Below are 20097 nucleotides of genomic sequence, written 5' to 3'. Positions count from 1 at the left end.
AAATATTCTGTAAATGAAAATCAAAACATTCAAAATTATATATTATGTGAACTACTTACATGGATCTTAGACCCTTCAATAAATCAGAAGTACCCAATATTTCTGATGAGAAACCATGTTACACTTCCTTTCCTTTCTTTTGTATCTTTATACAGGCATTAGTGGTGCTAAGGTACCAAAATTGATCACGATCACACATGTGACAACAGAATTATCAAGCCACATAACTGAGAATAACTTTTTGCTGACATCAAAGCTCCCATTTGGCTCCTTTGCTAAGTCTTTTGTTGTCTGAAGTGGACAGAAAACCAGCTGACTCTCCTCAACCATCGCAGTTGTTCTGTCTACCGGGCCATGGCGCAGGCAGTGAGGAAGAAGGCCCGGCGTCATGACCCACCCCCATCCAGGAGGCCCCAGACCAGGCGGGCTTGGGCTCATTCTCCGGCATCGGAGACTGGGTTCGAGGCACCCCAAGGAGGCGGCGTTGTGCGGCAGGCCCTAGTGGTACGTGACGCATGGCTCCGCAACCAGCAACCGGCAAGTCACAACAGTGCCCAGGCAGACTGATCCCCTGAATACTGGACTGGCGAGACTAAGTTTCATGGCTGGTGCATGATACCTATTCTCAACTAACAAAACCTCTGGACCTTTCCAGCCCACATCATTGGATGTGCTATCAAAATTTGTCAGGTTTTACATGTAGGCTGCTTTACTTTCTAACACCACCTTACCAACACAAACCTTGCCTGGTAACGCGTCTAACGTACAAACAGGCAGGCACTCCTGTAGTATCTTTCCCACTCTTCCCTGCTATCTCTTTCTTCTTAGAATTAATAGGATGTCGGAGGCAAAGTAGATTGAGTCGATTGCCACGCGGAGGGAGCGGGCTTCGGAAAAAAAAAAAGGACACAGTTAAGTCTCACGGTCGAGACCCGACGGTCGGCTTGTGGAGGTCCGCATAGAGATGATTAAATTATTTCTACAGTGAATGAACTTAGACTTCGTAGTGGCATAGTAGAACTTGTATTTGCTTCAGTGTTGAACGATGCAAAGTGATTGAATTATTTCTACAGCCAGTGAACTTAAATTCAGAACAGTGCTGTAGAATTTTTATTTTCTTCGATATTAACGTTTGAAGGTGATTTATTATTTCTACAGTTAGGGACATGTGCAGTAGGACTTGCATTTTCCGGAGTGTCCATACTTCCAGGTGATAGAAATATTCTTGCAGTTGATAAACTTAGAACAGTGTAGTAAGACGTGTGTTTTCGTCAGTGTTAAATGCCTTCAAGTGATTAAAATATTTCTGCGGTTAGCAAATTCAGAAGAGTGTAGTAAGACTTGTATTTTCTTAGGTGTCAAACGCATTAAGGTGATTGAAATATTTCTCAAGTTAGTAAATTTAGACACCATGACAGTGTCATCGAACTTGTATTTTCTCGAGTGAAGAATATTTTTCAAAGGATCGAAACATGTCTGCAGATAACAGACTTAGAACAATGCATTAGGATTTGTGTTTATTCAGACGGAATTTGAATGTTAGGAAAGACTTTACGTGTGAATAAACCTGGAACTGTTAGTGAACAGAAAAAATTTCCATCATTAAACTATTTGCCAGCATGATTATTCGTAACAGTGCGTGTGAACGAGACTTATTTCACAACCACAGCATTTATTGCTTGTAACATTGCCATTCACTGTTAAATAAACAGTGTAAATACTTGTAATTATCGCCGAGTAGTAAGACTCTATTCTTCGAAAACTTAAATGAACTATTTTGAGCCAAGTGACACGCATTTTAAATTTATTTGCAAGGTCGATTTCATTGACATTCGGCCGCATGAAAGGGTAAAAGTTAATAAACAAATTCCTATATCCCAATTATATTGCAGTTCAAGCCCCCGGCGTAGTTTTGACAGAAATTATTATAGACAAGTACACTTTTATTCTCGGTCCCGCGTAGTAGGGAAAATAATAGTAATCCACCAGCGGTAAAAATTTATATAACCACATTTCAGCTGAGAATTGTAGTGTAGATGCAGTACATTTAGATAGTACCGTATCTTGCCTGCTATATTCGTGTGTATGTTTCGTGTGTATCTATTAGAGCATAGTACTAATAATAATCTGTTTAAGTATTTAGCTTTGTTGGTAATCCTTGAGTACAGTAGTTCTTGCAAATTTCAAACTTGCAATTTTCAATTCTGTTTGTGCTTAGTAGTGACATACGGTACCGGTACTGTAATTAGGATAGGTCTGAATGCACTTTAAAATTATTGTAGTGTATTGTACAGTAGTATAGGCCCTACGAGTAATATCTTCTTAGAATTTAGCGTGCTTATTTCATTATTGTAAAATATTTATGTAGTACCGGTACAGTAGAGGTATCCGTAGAAACTCTCTTACTAAAATTCTGTTGTTGTAATTAGGATAGGCTTAATTGCAGTTTAGAATTGTGTAATTCCTGTGTATTCCTTTCGTTATTCAGTAATTAACAGCAGTTTTTATCCTGTTAGAGTGTTAAAGGATATAAATAGAGTTCGACTAAGTAGTACTGTAGTGTAATCGCACATTAATTACCTTATTGTCGTGTGACCTTTGAGTACTATCCCAGACAATATATCCCTCCGTTCATTATTATTTTGCACATAAGTAATTTTTTATTTTCCTTTTTTTCATTTTTTCCGTAAAGAATGGATAAGGAGTGCAAGTGTAGGAACTGTGGGTGTGGCGAGGTATTGAGGGGTATGAGGGAGGAGTTGGAGAGATTGAGGGAGATAACTGGGAATCTCACAGAAGAGAGGAAGGAAGATAGGCCTCCCTCAAATAATGTACAGGTTACAGTAGGTGTACAAGAGGGAGAGGAAGGAAAGTGGGGAGTTGTAGAAGACAGGTGGTCTAATGTCCTAAGGGGAAGGAGACTGCAGGCTAAGGGCTCTATTCAGAATCAGAATTCTGGACAGGTATCTGTGCGAAATTGGTACGAGTCACTCCTGGTGGAACAACAGAGCGAAGATCAGGAAAAGGGAACTGTTGCTGAGATTTGTGGAAGTAGGAGGAAGGGAAAAGGTAGAAAAGGGAAATGTAGAGTAGAGGATAGGAAAAGACACGTTGAACAGGGTCATGGGAAGGAGAAAAGGGAGGAGGAAGTAGCTTATGCACCAGTGAGGAAAGATAGGGCTGACAAGGAAGGGAGGGGATCAAATGAGGTGGGTAGGTTTGAGGTTCTGGTCATGGGGGATTCCGTCATTAGACATGTGGGGAAAGTGTGTGGAGGAAAGGGAACCAGGGTAGAGTGTTATCCAGGAATCAGGTTGTGGCAGATGTTGAGGAAAATAGAAGATATGGAGGAGGGAAAGGAGAAGGTGGCAGTGTTTCACGTTGGTACCAACAATGTAAGGCAAGCTGATATAAGTACCAACATAGTTGGGGATATGTGGGATCTGGTAAATGCAGCACAGGTGCAGTTTAAGGAAGCAGAGATTGTTATCAGTGGAATACTGTGTAGGAGGGATACTGACTGGAGGGTGATTGGGGATTTAAATGAGACTATGGAGTGGGTATATGGGAAACTGGGAGTGAAATTTCTAGATTCTAATGGGGGATCTGTGCTCAGGTGGCCTTCACTTAAAGTACATTGGTACGTGTAACTTAGGAAAATTGTGTGGAAGGGTAATAGGGAGGTACATTCAGGGAAACAGGGTTGTCTAAGGAGCCATGATAAGGGTACTGAGATCTGGAAGTCAAGTAGGGATGACATAAAAATGTTAGCGTTAAACTGTAGAAAAATTGTAAAGAAAGGAATAGAATTAAGTAATTTAATAGATATACATTTACCAGATATTGTAATAGGAGTTGAATCATAGCTGAGAAATGATATAATGGATGCAGAAATTTTCCCACGGAACTGGAGTGTGTATCATAGAGATAGGATAGGAAGGGTGGGAGGGGAAGTATTCATTGTGGTGAAAGAAGAATTTGTTAGCTATGAAAAGATGAAGATGAGAAACATAAAATTTTAGGTGTAAGGCTCATTTCTAAACATAACAGGTAACTTGATGTCTTTGAAGTGTACAGACCAGGAAAGGGTAGCACTGACATGGATTCAGAATTATTTTATAAGATAATTAGCTATGCAGCAAACAACATGGAAAGGAATATGATTCATCCAGCGGGGGATCTGAATTTACCAAATGTCAATTGGGAAGGAACTTTGAACGACAGGAAACATCACCAACAAATGGCAAATAAGCTAATATGGGAAGGACAGCTGATTCAGAAAGTGATGGAACCAACTAAAGCAAAAAATATCCTGGATGTGGTTCTGGTAAAACATGATGAGCTCTAAAAGAAACCAAAGTAATAGATGGCATTAGTGATCATGAAGCAGTTTTTGTTGTAGTTAAAAAAAATGTCACAGAAAGGAAGGTCTTAAAAGTAGGAATATTAGGCAGTACCATATGGCTGATAAAGCAAGTATGAGGCAGTTTCTAAAATGTAACTATGATCAGTGGAAAAGAGTACATAAAAATGTAAACAGACTCTGGGATGGGTTTAATGCAATTGTTGAGAAATATGAAAATAGGTTTGTACCTTTAAAGGTGTTTAGGAATGGAAAAGACCTGCCGTATTATAATAAAGAAATAAAGAGACTAAGAAGGAGGTGCAGGTTGGAAAGAAATAGTTAGAAATGGCTGTGGAAGTAAGGAGAAATTGAAGGAACTTAATAGGAAATTGTATCTAGCAAAGAAAGCAGCTAAGGATAACATGACAGCAAGCATAATTGGCAGTCATACAAATATTAGTGAAAAACAGAAGGGTGTGTATAGGTATTTAAGGGCAGAGACAGGTTCCAATAAGGACATTCCAGGAATAATTAATGAACAAGGGGAGTGTGTATGTGAGGATCTTCAAAAGGCGGAAGTATTCAGTCAGCAGTATGTAAAGATTGTTGGTTACAAGGATAATGTCCAGATAAAGGGGGAGACTAATGGTAAAAAGGTATTGAAATTTATATATGATAACAATGGCATTTACAATAAGACACAAAAGTTGAAAACTAGAAAAGTGGCTGGAATTGATAAGATTTCTGGGGATATAATAAAGACAGTGGGTTGAGATATTGTATCATATCTGAAGTACTTATTTGATTATTGTTTGCTTGAGGGAGCTGTACCAAATGAATGGAAATTTGCTAGCCCCTGTGTATAAAGGAATGAGTGATAGACATAAAGCTGAAAATTACAGGCCAGTCAGTTTGACATGCATTCCATGTAAGCTTTGGGAAAGCATTCTTTCTGATTATACTAGACATGTTTGCAAAATCAATAACTGGTTCGATAGAAGGCAGTTCAGTTTCAGGAAATGTTATTCCACTGAAACTCAACTTGTAGGATTCCAGCAAGATATAGCAGATATCTTGGATTCAGGAGGTCAAATGGACTGTATCGCGATTGACCTGTCTAAAGCATTTGATAGGGTGGATCATGGGAGACTACTGGCAAAAATGTGTGCAATTGGACTAGACAAATGAGTGACTGAATGGGTTGCTATATTTCTAGAAAATAGATCTCAGATAATGAGAGTAAGTGAAGCTTTATCTGACACTGTAATAATTAAGAGAGGAATTCCTCAAGGCAGTATTATTGGACCTGTATGTTTTCTTATAAATATAAATGATATGAGTAAACAAGTGGAATCAAAGATAAGACTTTTGCAGATGATGTTATTCTGTATAGAGTAATAAATAAGTTACAAGATTGTGAGCAACTGCAACGTGATCTCGAAAATGTTGTGAGATGGACAGCAGGCAATGGTATGTTGATAAACGGGGTTAGTAGTCAGGTTATGACATTCACAAATAGGAAACGTCCTCTCAGTTTTAATTACTGTGTTTATGGGGTGAAAGTTCCTTTTGAGAATCATTGTACTGTAAATATCTAGGTGTTAATATAAAGAAAGATCTCCATTGGGGTAGTCGCATAAATGGGATTGTAAATAAAGGGTGTCAGATCTCTGCATATGGTTATGAGGGTGTTTAGGAGTTGTAGTAAGGATGTAATGAGAAGGGCATATAAGTCTCTGGTAAGACCCCAACTAGAGTATAGTTCCAGTGTATGGGACCCTCACCAGGATTACCTGATTCAAGAACTGGAAAAATCCAAAGAAAAGCAGCTCGATTTGTTCTGGGTGATTGCCGACAAATGAGTGGAGTTACAAAAATGTTGCAAAGTTTGTGCTGGGAAAACTTGGGAGAAAGAAGGCGAGCTGCTCAACTAAGTGGTATGTTCTGAGATATCAGCGGAGAGATGGCTTGGAATGACATTAGTAGAGGAATAAGTTTGAGTGGTGTCTTCAAAAGTAGGAAAGATCGCAATATGAAGATAAGTTGGAATTCAAGAGGAGAAATTGCGTCAATTATTCGTTTCTAGGAAGGGGAGTTAGGGATTGGAATAACTTACCAAAGGTTATGTTCAATAAATTTCCAATTTCTTTGAAATCATTTAAGAAAAATCTAGGAAAACAAAAGATAGGGAATCTGCCACCTGGGTGACTGCCCTAAATGCAGATTAGTATTTATTGATTGATTGATTGATTAAATTCTTCCAAGTGGCAAATTTGTTCGCGAGTTCAATTTCATTGACATTCAGCTGCATGAAAGTCTGTTTCTTTATTTCCGAAACAGCACAATTTGATTGCTTGTTCGATTCCATTAATATTCAACCACAGAAATGTTTATTTCTCTGTTTCAAGTGACCAATTTAATTCGCGGTTCGATTCCATTAACTTTCTACTGCATGAGACCTAATATTCTACTCTTTGAAGTGATCTGTTTATTAATGTTATAGAAATATTTTGTCCTCGAGTTCATCATTTCATTTATTTACTTCTGTGCAGATGATGCACCTGAGATCGACACATCCATGGGCTTAAGAACGTGTGTTAATGCCATTCTTCCAAGTGAGCGATCTCAACGTACCAAACCAAATTACTAGACCTCCAAGACCTTCCAGGCCTTCCAGAATTTCTAGACCTTCTAGAACTTCTACAGCTTCCATCGCTAGAGGGGTCGTGGTTCCGTGGTTCCGAGAGCTGATCCATGGTGGTATGAGAGGAGTAGCGGATCAACGCCAGATATTGCCAGCCATAGGAGGGGAAAGGTCGCACCCCATTATTCTTATGTACAGAGGTGATATAAACTTGAATTTCCTCAGTTAATCAGTTTTAAATATTCGACGAAATTCATTTAAAAGTGAAACTTCTTTCTCTCCCTCTCTGTAACACTCCAACTAATGTACCATATACGCCCTGCGTAAACTCTCGTGCTCTTCAAGTCTAAAGTACGGGCATTTCCTGTTACAATATATATATAGGTGATAGGAGTAAAGAAGTGGAATCAGAGATACGGCTTCTGCGGATGGTATTGATTTGTATAGAGTAATAAATAAATTACAAGATTGTGAGCAACTGCAAAATGACGTTTATAACGTTGTGAGATGGACAGCAGGCAATGGTATGGTGATAAACGGCGTTAAAAGTCAGGTTGTGAGTTTCACAAATAGGAAAAGTCCTCTCACTTTTAATTACTGCATTGATGGGGTAAAGGTTCTTTATGGGGATCACTGTAAGTACCTACAGTAGGTGTTAATACAGTGAAAAATCTTCTTTGGGATAATCACAAAATGGGATTTAAATAAAGGTAAAAGATCTCTGCAAATGGTTATGAGGGTGTTTAGGGGTTGTAGTAAGGATGTAATGGAGAGGGCATATAAGTCTCTGGTAAGACCCCAACCAGAGTATAGTTTCAGTATATGGAACCCTCACCAGGATTACTGGAAAAATTAATAGAAAAGCAGCTCAATTTGTTCTGGGTGATATCCGGCACAAGAGTAGGGTTACAAATATGTTGCAAAGTTCGGGCTGGGAAGATTTGGGAGAAAGAAGACGAGTTGCTTGACTAAGTGGTATGTTCCATTCTGCCAGTGGAGAGATTGCATGGGATGACTTTAGTATGCAAATAAGTTTGAGTGGTGTCTTTAAAAGTAGAAAAGATCACTATTTGAAGATAAAGTTGGAATTCAAGAGGACAAATTGGGGGAAATATTCCTTTATAGGAAGGGGAGTTAGGAATTGGAATAACTTAGCAAGGGAAATCTTCAAGAAATTTCTAAATCCTTTGAAATCATTCAAGAAATGACTGGAAAAAGAACAGATAGGGAATCTGCCACTTGGTCATCTGCCTTAATTGCAGATCAGTCGGGGTGGGTGGGTGGTTGGTTGGTTGGTTGGTTGGTTGGTTGGTTGGTTGGTTGGTTGGTTGGTTGGTTGGTTGGTTGGTTGGTTGGTTGGTTGGTTGGTTGGTTGGTTGGTTGGTTGGTTGGTTGGTTGGTTGGTTGGTTGGTTGGTTGGTTGGTTGGTTGATTGGTTGGTTGGTTGAAACACATCAGTAAAATGTGATTACATCACCTGTTTGTTTCAGAACATAAAATAACCAATTATTCTAACTCCAACAAAGAAAAACCTTTGCAGGGGAAACAAATCGGCACTCAGACCAATTTTTCCCAGGAATATACTTGAAAAAAGCTCGTATTTTTTGGTTAGTCACGTCCTAGTTCATGAATCATGGGCAAAAGCTGAATGAACTGGCAGGTGTTCCTGAAAGTCAGGATACCCAATTGTGTGCTATGGGAGCAGTCAACTTGAACATCTGACTCATGGAGCTCATTCTCCTCAGGTGGCTAGGAGTATACAATTCACCTTGAGCCCTATCCTATTAGAGGAGAGCTCCACACTGAGACTATGTGTAAGTAACTGTAGTTTCATCTTCGGAGAATTTTCACTGAGTATGTTCATGATGTTTTAAGCAAGCCTTGCACCTATGGGAGCAATGGAATCCCACTCACATATGACAGACAAGGGACTCCTTGGAAGTAAATTGGTGAACAAAATAGAATTAGTGAGGTGTTATCAATATTAAAGAGTCTAATGGAAGAAAGAAAGTAGAACTGGAAGCGTCAGCAAAGAGGACGTATCTTGATGTGTTAGGAGTTAATGCTATTTACGTCAGGGGAGATAATGAGGAAGAGATACAATATTATAAAGTATACTTAATGGGTGTTAAAATTGGAAGGGGAGAGCCTGGGGTACGACAGTTCATATAAAAATAATATTAAAACACCGCAGTTTCTGCTAGGCATATACCGGTACATGAGCAAATGATGTGTGTAGTTTTTGCAGTTGGAGGATTTAAGCCTGGAATTGTCTCAGTGTATTCATTACATGAGGGTGCAGATGAGGATGAAATTGATGAGTTATATGAAGCATTGAGTGACATTGTAGTCCTAGTCAACAGCAAAGAAACGATAGTGGTAATGGGTGATTTTAATGTGAGTGTTGGAAATTGAACTTAAGAGTGATTCATAAATGTGGGGAAGATATTGTAGCTAAAAGGAATGGGAAGGTTTTGCTGGACGTCTATGCTGGTATGGAGTTAGCATTTACAAATGCATTCCTCAAGCATAAGTCTATTCACTGCGGCACATGGGTGGGCAGGAGCACCAGATCTATAACAGAATAATTCCTAACTGACTTTGAATTCAGGAAATCTGTAAAGTGTGAGCAAGTTTCTGATGAATTTTTTGATGATAAGGATGACTCGCTGGCAAGATGTAGTGTTTGCAGTGCACTGTGTCTTCTGGTATGGGCTAGAGCAATTTTTTAATTTCATTGACCTGTAACAGTCTCATCCTTGTCTTTGACAATATGAAAGTGACTGAGGTATGAGCGATGCTAGTAATACCATTCCTTATGCAGCCAGTCTCTGTTATGAATGTTGTGAAAATATCACCTGTAGGATTGGTTGGTGCATGCAATTCAGTTGGCTTGGAGGACTGATATGAAACAGCAACTTCTAGCTCAGTGAAGAAAGCAACTGGAAACTACCTCACTCCTCATTTCCCTAGTATGCTTCTTCAGTGATGCCTAGGCTATCTATGATCGCTTTGGTGGACCTGTGGAGGATCAAACCAGCCTTCATGCTGAATACCCAACATACACATACATGGACCACTATCTAGTCTGTAGAGAACTAAGTGTTTCCAGGTCTAAGACAGAGAAAGTGAAATATGTCTGCAGACAAATTAGTGTAGAAAACCTCCATGACGAGGAAATTAGACAGTAGTATATGGACATGATAACTGAAAAGTTCAAAACAATGGGTGGTTAGGAGGGTCAGAATGCAGAAAGAGTTTGGGTGACATACAGGAATACCGCAGCAGAAACAGCAATGGAATGCCTAGGAATATCTGTGTTTGGAAAAAATCAAACATCTTGCAGAATGATGAAGTGAGAGCAGCTTTTAAATTTAGGAAGAATGTGTATCAAAAATGGCAATAACCAGAGAGAGTTAGGTCAAGCAGCTGGGAATCCTTTCTGGACAGAAATAAATAACATTAGAATGCAAGAGAAAAATAAATCTGTAGAATTTGGAGTAAATCAGGTGAACTCATAATAGATCCTTGGGAATCACTGGATATGTGGAAAGAATATTTTGAAAATATTCTCAACATTAAAGAAGAACTTCCTGTCATGTGTTGAACAAAGAAGCTCATGGGTAGGAGGACCATGATATTGGTGAAATTATGAGTGGAGAAGTGAAAAGGATAGTAAATAAACTTCATTGTCATTAAGTATCAGGAATATATGAAATTAGACATGAAATGGTGAAATTTGGTAGGTAGACAGGTATAAAATGACTTCATAGAGTAATAAGGTTAGTATGGGGTGATAGTAAGGTACCCTATGATTAGAGAAAATAATTAATTTTGCCTATATATAAGAAAGGGAACAGGAAGGATGGCAACAACTATCGAGGTATCTCATCAATCAGTGTATCAATAAAGTGTACACTGGCATTTTGGAAGGTATTACCTGATAACTGATTGAGTGAATGAGAGTACTTGGATGAAAATTACTGTGGTTTCAGACCACAGAGTTCTGTCAGGATCTGATTTTTGAGTATGCACCAGGAAAATGAAAAATCTTCAAGAGGAATAGACAGTTATATTTCATAGATCTAGAGAAGACATATGAGAGAGTACGATGGGAAAAGATCTTTGCCATGCTAAGGGACTATGAGATTAATTACAGATTAATAAAAACAATCAAAGGCTTTTCATGTTGACAATTTGGCTGCAGTGAGAGTTGATGTTAGATTGAGTTCATGATTCAAGGTACGTTCAGGGGTGAGAAAAGGCTGTAATATTTCACAATTGCTGTTCATAGTTTACATGAATTATCTAATGCAAGGCATAAAGTGGCAAGGAGAGATTCAGTTACATGTAAATGTGGTAAACAGTTTCACGTTTATGGATGACTTGGTCTTAATGGCATAATATGCGGGAAGCAACTAGTCTAATTTCTTGGAACTTGAAAATAGATGCATAAGTATGGTACAAAAAATAGCTCTTCCAAGCGTGAACTGATGTTAGTAGGTAAGAAAACCAAGAGAATTCAATGTCTGATTGGGAATACAAAGCTGGAACAGGGACATAATTTCATATATATATAGTATCTGTGTTCTCCCAGGATTGTTGTCTAGTAAGTGAGATTGAATCAAGGTGCACAAAAGCTATGTGAGCTTGCAGTTGTGATCAAAAGTATTCCATGGGAAGGAAGTCAGCTCCCAGATGAAACGATCTTTTCACTGACCTTTCTTCAGACCCACTTTGTTTCCTGGACTGAATGTTGGGTGGAATAATGGTATCTGATTCATAAGTTAGATGTAACACGCAAAAAAGTAGTGAGAATAAGTATAAGCAGTATAAGCAGGTGGAAACAATGGCAGCAGGGTTTTCAGAAAGAGTAGGTGAAGGATAACTTAAGAATGAGCTTGATGGATGAAGCAATGCACATTTACTGGCTCTGGTTATGGGGTCAAAAAGACAAATGGAGGAGGATAGTTTATGTAGGAGAATAATGGAACAACCACATCATTCACTCTACAGTTCAGCTAACTCCAAAAGTGGTCAAGTTCTTTATGCCTAACAAAACTATGAGAAGTGTACAAGGAATATAAAGTGCAGATCATTATACCGGTCATCCAAATCAACAACCTGAAGAGGACGAGCAACTGGGAGTTGAATCTGATTACCTATAGGAAGAAGTTGCATGGGCACTAAATAACTAAGTAGACACAACAACCCAGCAATGCATGAAATTCCAGCAGAACAGCTGAAGTCAATTCCAAGAGCAAAACTGACATCATTTCTCAAGGACCCGCAAGAAGGCAAAGAAATGGAGACAATCAATGTTCATCCCTATTTTAAATAAGGGAAGAATTAAAAACTCCTCCAACTATCGCACAATTACCTCTATGCCATAAGTAAATAAGATTCCCTGAAAATTATTCAACAAAATTTAATGATTATTATTTTCTGGAAAATGCTTGAAATGCAAGCTGACACCTGCAAATAACATGGCACAAGGGCCCATACAGCTAATAATCGATGAATAATGGAGAGAACCCGCGATTACCAGAAGTTGCCTAAATGTGTTTTACTGATTTTTCAACAGCCTTTTTGTTATCAAACTAGACATATGATAGTGCTGTCTGAAAGAATAATCAGAAGGTTCTGCACCAAACATGAAGCGTATGTTTCAACAACATACAGAGACATGGACTGGTTCAATTCTGGATTTGTCAACATTATATAACATCACTTTCAATTTTCAACATGTACGCAGATACAGTCATGAGAAGGGCTGGACTGACTCCGTCGAGGAGAGACGCGATAAATATTGTTACAAATGACAATCATCTCAGGTTGCTGGCAATATAATTTCAAAGGCAGAAAGCAAAAAGGACATTTAATATTAGGTCAGGAAGTTGAAGGACCAAAGTGAGATGGATGGGCCGCACATAAACTGGCACTCACAGGGAAACTTGCTGGAAAACCCAGATCCTTAAATTAAGATCTATGTACAAGGATCTGGGTTCCAGGGAAGTTCTCACCTCATGAGTCAAATGTTACCCAATTGCAACAGTCAAGTTTTAGGGAGGAAGGGGTTCTGAGATTGCTCTTGGTAAACTGTCAGAGTGTAGTAAATAAACAATTAAAATTCAGTTCATTGATGGAATCTTATGAGACTCGTGTGGTGATAGGAGTGGAATTGTGGTTGAGAGAAGGGCTGGGTAATAGAGAGGTATTTCCAGAAGGGTATACAGTCTATCATAGAGACTGAGGAGATAAAATGGGATGGGGGTGTTTATTCTGGTGAAGGAAAATTATTGATCACATGAATGGCTTACTGATGAAAGGGGTGAAATATTAGGGATAATTTTAGTTTGTGATAATATGAAGGAGGTGGGAATTATAGGAACATATAGGCCTGGAAGAGAGGAAATAGACATGGAAATATTTGAGAAAATAATAGATTAAACTCATAAAAACAATATTAATGATATGGTCATAATTGGGGGAGGTCTAAACTTGCCTGAATTTGAATGAAATGGAGCTGCAAGTGAAGCCCACGTACAGAAAACTGGCAAATAAGTTAATATGGGAGGAAGGATTTACACATGTAGTACAAGAACTGACTCGTCTCAATAACTTGCTAGATGTATTCTTGGTTAAACTACGGGAAATTGTTGATAAAACAGAGGTAATTGTAGGAACAGGTGACCAGAAGGCTGTAATAATGGATGCAAGACTTGTACCATAAATGCTTAATTAGAGGGTCACACAAGACAAGAAATTATACAGAAATACTAAAGTTGATGAATTTGGGACTTACCTTAAATCACAATTCAGTTGTTGGATAAGTGAAGGGAGTAATATGGATACACTTTGGGGTAAATTTAAAGGAATCATTTGGGAAGGAGAGGAGAGATTTGTACCTGTTAAGCTGGGTAAAATGACCTCAGACCCTGTTTATTATACAAGGAAAATAAGAAAATTAAAAAGAAAATATAGAATAGTAAACAGAAAAATCAAAGAGGGTAGGAAGAATAGAGAAACTAGAAAACAGCTAATGAGGGTACTGAATAGAGTGAAAAAGGAAGCAAAAGAGAATTATATGAATGGCATACTTCAAGAGCGTAATGACCACAAAGGGAAATGGAAAAAAGCTGTATTCATATATTAGGTATCAAAAAGGAAAAGGAATCCAAATTCCTACAATGGTGGGAGAAGGGAGAACTCTGAAAAATGGTGGCAAAAGGGGCTCTGGTTAAGACGCAGCAGGTCATTATGCTACTTAGGTTCCAAAATGGGTAAAAAATAGATAAGTCAATAAATGCAATGAAAATTTTAATCTTATACCAGTTGTATAGTATTATTTGAAGTAATTCCACATACTGTATATGAGTTGACTATGTTTGTATGTACAGGAGATATTATAAGTAGAATTTTGTAAACAATATAAATTTATTAAGGAAGACCTGTTTGTTTAATAGAAAGATTTGTTAGCATAAATTGTATAATATTGTATTCTAGGAAAATTTTCTTCTTCTCTTGCTTATTTCAAATTTAGTGCTTGACAATAATGTAATTTAGTGTTCCATTTGCCACTGATGTTGACACCTCATTTGCAAATAAAGAGATATTGATTTTGATTTGATTTTTGGTAAATATATAGAAGACCAAGGTCATAATGCCAGCAGATAACAGATTTTAAGAGTAAAATTAACAATGTATAAACTTAATTATTTGAGAATATCATCATCCTTTGATCTAAAATTAATTGTGAAGGTGCCTGCACTCCTAATGCCTGTGTCTGATGGTACATGGAAAGAATGCAATAATAAGCTTGAAAAAATTTGAAAAATTACGGACATCAGTGTGAGAACTGAATGTAAACTGATCAGTGCCATTGTATCCCTATGGCCTTCTATGGCTGTAATATATATGGCCTGAAGGACTCTGACAGGAGGATTGATGTATTTCAGCTTTGGGGCCAGTGGTATCTTCTGAGAATTCTGTGGAGAGAATCGGTTAATACGAAGGTACTGGAAAATGTAATGTAACAAGACTTCACATGGTAAAACTTTATTTTATAGGCAGATATAAGGACAAATATCAGCAGGGCACTGATACACATTTCTATTCCCCTTAGTCACAATTCTTGTCCAAGCATTTCTTCCGAGGGCTGACTAGACATTGATGCCAGTTCAGAAGAAATCTGTTCCTAGCCTTGGAGTCATGGCATGATGGCATGTTGAACCGTAATATTGTTGCTGAATAACTCCTCACCCTTTTGCTTGTTCAACAGTCTGAAGAGATGGAAATTAATGGGTGTTAACTAGAGGTTGTAGGGAGGATGCTTTAGATGATCGATTTCCTCACCTGTGGAGCAACAGTCAAAGTTGCCTGTTGCTATGATATACTAGAGCATTTGTGGGTAGTTATTTACAGAAAATGACCTGGACGTCTCTTGGTATTGCTTTTGTTACCTTATTTTTTGGAGTGTATTCCTAGTAAGAACATCTTGGAGTAGGTCAATCCAAAAATCTCTTTGGATGGGAGTATAATGAGACAAAAGCAAAGTCAAAATTCTTGTCAGAACCAAGGATGTCATGCTTGGTAAATGGTTGGCAAAACATGAACATGAACTATATTACATTGGTTAGATGCAAAGAAAATAATGGCATGTTAACTGAACTGGAAGGTGTCATCAGAAATACTCTGTAGTAGGGTTACCAGACGTCTGTATTTACCAGGACATGCCCTTATTTTTAGCATCTGTCCTGACATCCATATTTGTTCTTTAATTATTTGCTGATTGTCTGTATTTTTGTCTTAATGTTAAAATGAACATTTTCCATCTGGAAACACATTTTTGTAAACTTAGACTCACTTATTTGATAACCTTTGACTTCAGCAGCAAGCTGAACTTTTTAAATTCCTGCAGTCTTTGACTAGTATATTATCACTGGTCGAAGTCGATAGACGAAGTTGGAGATAGCATATGGAAACGGAAGCTAAAGACAAATCATTTTTGTACATATTGCTGCTTAGTTGTACCATAATCCTTGTGATCTACTTTACAATATCTGTTGTGATCTGTTGGTACATTAAATGTTTTATGGGGAAAAGAAAATGTAAGTTCACTGCTGAATTGGAGAAAAGATATAAATGCTTCAGAAAGGGCTGCACCAACGAAGAGGTATGTTTAACCAGGAACATATGTTTCTGTGGCTGACTGTGGAGCTATGGATTTAGAAAGTCACATTACAATGGGCAAATATAAAGCTAATATTCAAAGTGCATCAACTTCAACTTCAAATAATGTGTTGACATTTTTCAAAGAGAACACATCACTAAACAAAAATATAATTGCTGCACTTGGAGTTATTGTGTACCACAATGCTGTTCATCATGGGAGCTACAAAATTATGGATTGTATGTCCAAGGTTCCATCTAATTTATTTCCCGATTCTGAAATAAGGAAAAATATTCACTGAGCTCGTACAAAGTCAATAATGTACTTGGAACTCACTGTGTAGAATGTGCCATTAAACAAGTCAAAGACGTATCATATATTGGTGTTTGTACAGATGGCAGCAATCATGGGAATATAAAACTGTTTCCTGTGCTCATGCAGTATTTTGACTACAAGAATGGAGGGCTGCAAGCAAAGTTAATTGACCTGCACAGTATCAGTAATGAAAAAGCTCCAACAATCCCTTCAGTGGTGTTAGATGTCCTGCAACAAAATGGAATTTCAGAGAAGTGCATTGCTTTTGGAGGAGATAACAGCAATATGAATTTTAGTGGCCTGAAAAGAAGAGGAGATAATAATGTATTTTCTAACCTCAAATCTCAGCTTAATGAAACCTTGATTGGAGTAGGCTGCCCAACACACGTGTTCCATAATTGTGCTCAAGATGGGATTGATTTATTCAATCAATCACTACTGATCTGCATTTAGGGCAGTCACCCAGGTGGCAGATTCCCTATCTGTTGTTTTCCTAGCCTTTTCTTAAATGATTGCAAAGAAATTGGAAATTTATTGAACATCTTCCTTGGTAAGTTATTCCAATCCCTAACTCCCCTTCCTATAAACAAATATTTGCCCCAATTTGTCCTCTTTAATTCCAACTTTATCTTCATATTGTGATCTTTCCTACTTTTAAAGACACCATCCAAACTTATTCGTCTACTGACGTCCTCCCATGCCATCTCTCTATTGACAGCTTGGAACATACCACTTAGTTAAGCATCTCGTCTTCTTTCTCCTAAGTGTTCCCAGCCCAAATTTTGCAATATTTTTGTAACGCTACTCTTTTGTCAGAAATCACCCAGAACAAATTGAGCTGCTTTTCTTCGGATTTTTTCCAGTTCTTGAATCAAGTAATCGTGGTGAGCGTCCCATACACAGGAACCATACTCTAGTTGGGGTCTTATGCGAGACTTATACGCCCTCTCCTTTACATCCTTACTACAACCCCTAAATACTCTCAAAACCATGTGCAGAGATCTGTACCCTTTATTTACAATTCCATTGATGGGATTACCCTAATGAAGATCTCTCCTTATATTAATACCTGGGTGTTTGCAACGATCCCCAAAGGGAACTTTCACCCCATCAACGCAGTAATTCAAACTGAGAGGACTTTTCCTATTTGTGAAGCTCACAACCTGACTTTTATCCCCGTTTATCATCATACCATTGCCTACTGTCCACATCACAACATTATCGAGGTCATTTTGCAGTTGCTCACAACCTTGGAACTTATTTATTACTCAGTACAGAATAACATCGTCTGTCAAAAGCCTTATCTCTGATTCCACTTCTTTACACATATCATTGATATATATAAGAAAACATAAAGGTTCTATAATACTGCCTTGAGGATTTCCTGTCTTAATTTTTACAGGGACAGATAAAGCTTCACCTACTCTAATTCTCTGAGTTCCATTTTCTAGAAACATATCCACCCATTCAGTCACTCTTTTGTCAAGTCCAATTGCACTCATTTTTGCCAGTAGTCTCCCATGATCTACCTATCAAATGCCTTAGACAGGTCAATCGCGATACAGTCCAATTGACCTCCTGAATCCAGGATATCTGTTATATCTTGCTGGAATCCTACAAACTGGGCTTCCTTTCCTAAACACAAACTGCCTTCTTCAAACCAGTTATTAATTTTGCAAACATGTCTTGTATAATCAGAAAGAATGCTTTCCCAAAACTTACATGGAATGCATGTCAAACTGACTGGCCTGTAATTTTTAGCTTTTCTGTCTATCACCCTTTCCTTTATATACAGGGGCTACTATAGCAACTATCCATTCATTTAGTAAAGTTCCTTCATACAAACAATAATGAAATAATTACTTCAGATATGGTACTATATCCCAACCCATTGACTTCAGTATATCCCCTGAAACCTTATCAATTCCACCTGCTTTTCTAGTTTTCAACTTTTGTATCTTACTGTAAATGTCATTGCTGTCATAGGTAAATTTTAATACTTCTTTAGTATTAGTCACCTCCTCTATCTGGACATTAACCTTGTAACCAACAATAACGATTGACATTGAAAAGCATTGTGTTAAAAGTGATCAACCACTTTTCTACATTCACCATAAGGAATGAAGAGCTAAAAACATTTTGTGAATTTGTTGATGTGAATTACAAATCCGTACTGAAGCATACAAAGACTCATTGGTTGTAACTTTCTACAGCTTTTGAAAGGATGCTTGAACTGTCAAATCAAAAATCGAAATCTCTTTATTTGCAAATGAGGTGTCTACCTCGGTGGCAAATGGTACACTAAAATACATTCTTGTCAAGCACTAAATTTTAAATTAACAGGAGACGAAGGAAATTTTCCTAGAATACAATATTATACAATTTATGCTAATAATTTTTTCTATTAAACACACACATCATCCTTAATAAATTTATATTGTTTACAAAATTCTACTTATAATATCTTACAAACATAGTCAACTCATATACAGTACGGTATGTGAAATGACGTGTAATCATATTATACAACTGGTATAAGATTAAAATAAACATTGAACTTATTTACATATTTATATTTTACCCATTTTGGAACCCAAGTAGCATAACGACCTGCTGCGTCTTAACCAGAGCCCCTTTTGCCACCACTTTTCAGAGTTCCAGCATTTCGGTCTTATTTTCTATCTGTGGATAACCCGCCAACAATTTTGAACAAGTTTTTCACCAATAAGTTAAGTGAAATGTATTTAATATTTTGCCAGTCTTTAATGTCAGTCTTTCAAGAGAACATTCTTCAAGTTGAAAAGGAGAATAATTCCATTATTGAAGTGAAACAGGCACTTGAAGAAACTGTTGGCATTTTACAAGCTTGTTTTTCAAATAATTTTGTTCCTATGAAAGTGAAAGAAACAATGAAAACTTTGAAGGTGGAAGGGTAGCCGGAAGACAGTGATTCCTCCATGAAAGAAGTTCATGATATATATAATGCATGCCTGGAGTACCTTGGAAAATGGTTACTACCACTTGAAGAATTCAGTACTTTTAAATGGATGACCTTAACTTCAGATTTCACCCGGACTGACCTTGAAGATACTGTTAAATATCTTAGTGCTAAACGTGTACAAGTTCATGATGTTAGATTATTTGACCAATTTGTAATTCTGTAAAAATATGTTAAAGTGCAAAAGCAGAATGAAAATTTCTTGAAGGAACCAGTCCATAAAAATTGGGCTGGTTTTCTAAATAGTGTCAATATTACATGTTCTTCCTAGCTACTGAAATTGGCAAAAGTGTATTTTGTAATTCCTGCACATAATGCCAATGTAGAAAGAATTTTTTCTTTAATAAATCCACAGTGAAGCAAAGAAAGAAATATGTTAAGTGTTGACTCTGTGAAATGGTTGGTGTCAGTGAAATTTAACATGAAAGACTTCACTTGTAACCAGTTTTATGACTATTTAAAAGACAATAAGGAGTTGCTTAATAAAATAAGTAGCTCTGATAAGTACAATCAAAATGAATAAGGTGTCAGTGATATTCCTGCTTTCAAGAATTCACTTGTGGCCTAGCAATATGAAAAAGGTATGCTAAATAAATGATTTTAATGCTGTCCTGGTTTTGTTC

General features: G+C 37.5%; 1 protein-coding gene across 1 annotated transcript in view; it reads left to right on the top strand.

Annotated features, from left to right (window-relative positions):
- The first annotated feature begins 354 nt into the window (after nt 1-354).
- Nucleotides 355-20097, top strand: part of LOC137498444 (uncharacterized) — a 168702-nt gene continuing 148959 nt past the window's right edge. Inside the window, exons 1-2 of the mRNA XM_068225946.1 lie at nt 355-537; nt 6849-6960. Of these exons, the coding sequence (XP_068082047.1) occupies nt 355-537; nt 6849-6960 (295 nt within the window). The remainder of the gene's footprint in view (nt 538-6848; nt 6961-20097) is intronic.

This window comes from Anabrus simplex, chromosome 2 (assembly GCF_040414725.1).
Source record: "Anabrus simplex isolate iqAnaSimp1 chromosome 2, ASM4041472v1, whole genome shotgun sequence".
Classification (NCBI taxonomy): Eukaryota; Metazoa; Arthropoda; class Insecta; order Orthoptera; family Tettigoniidae; genus Anabrus; species Anabrus simplex.
This window is presented reverse-complemented; position numbering and strand designations above follow the sequence as displayed.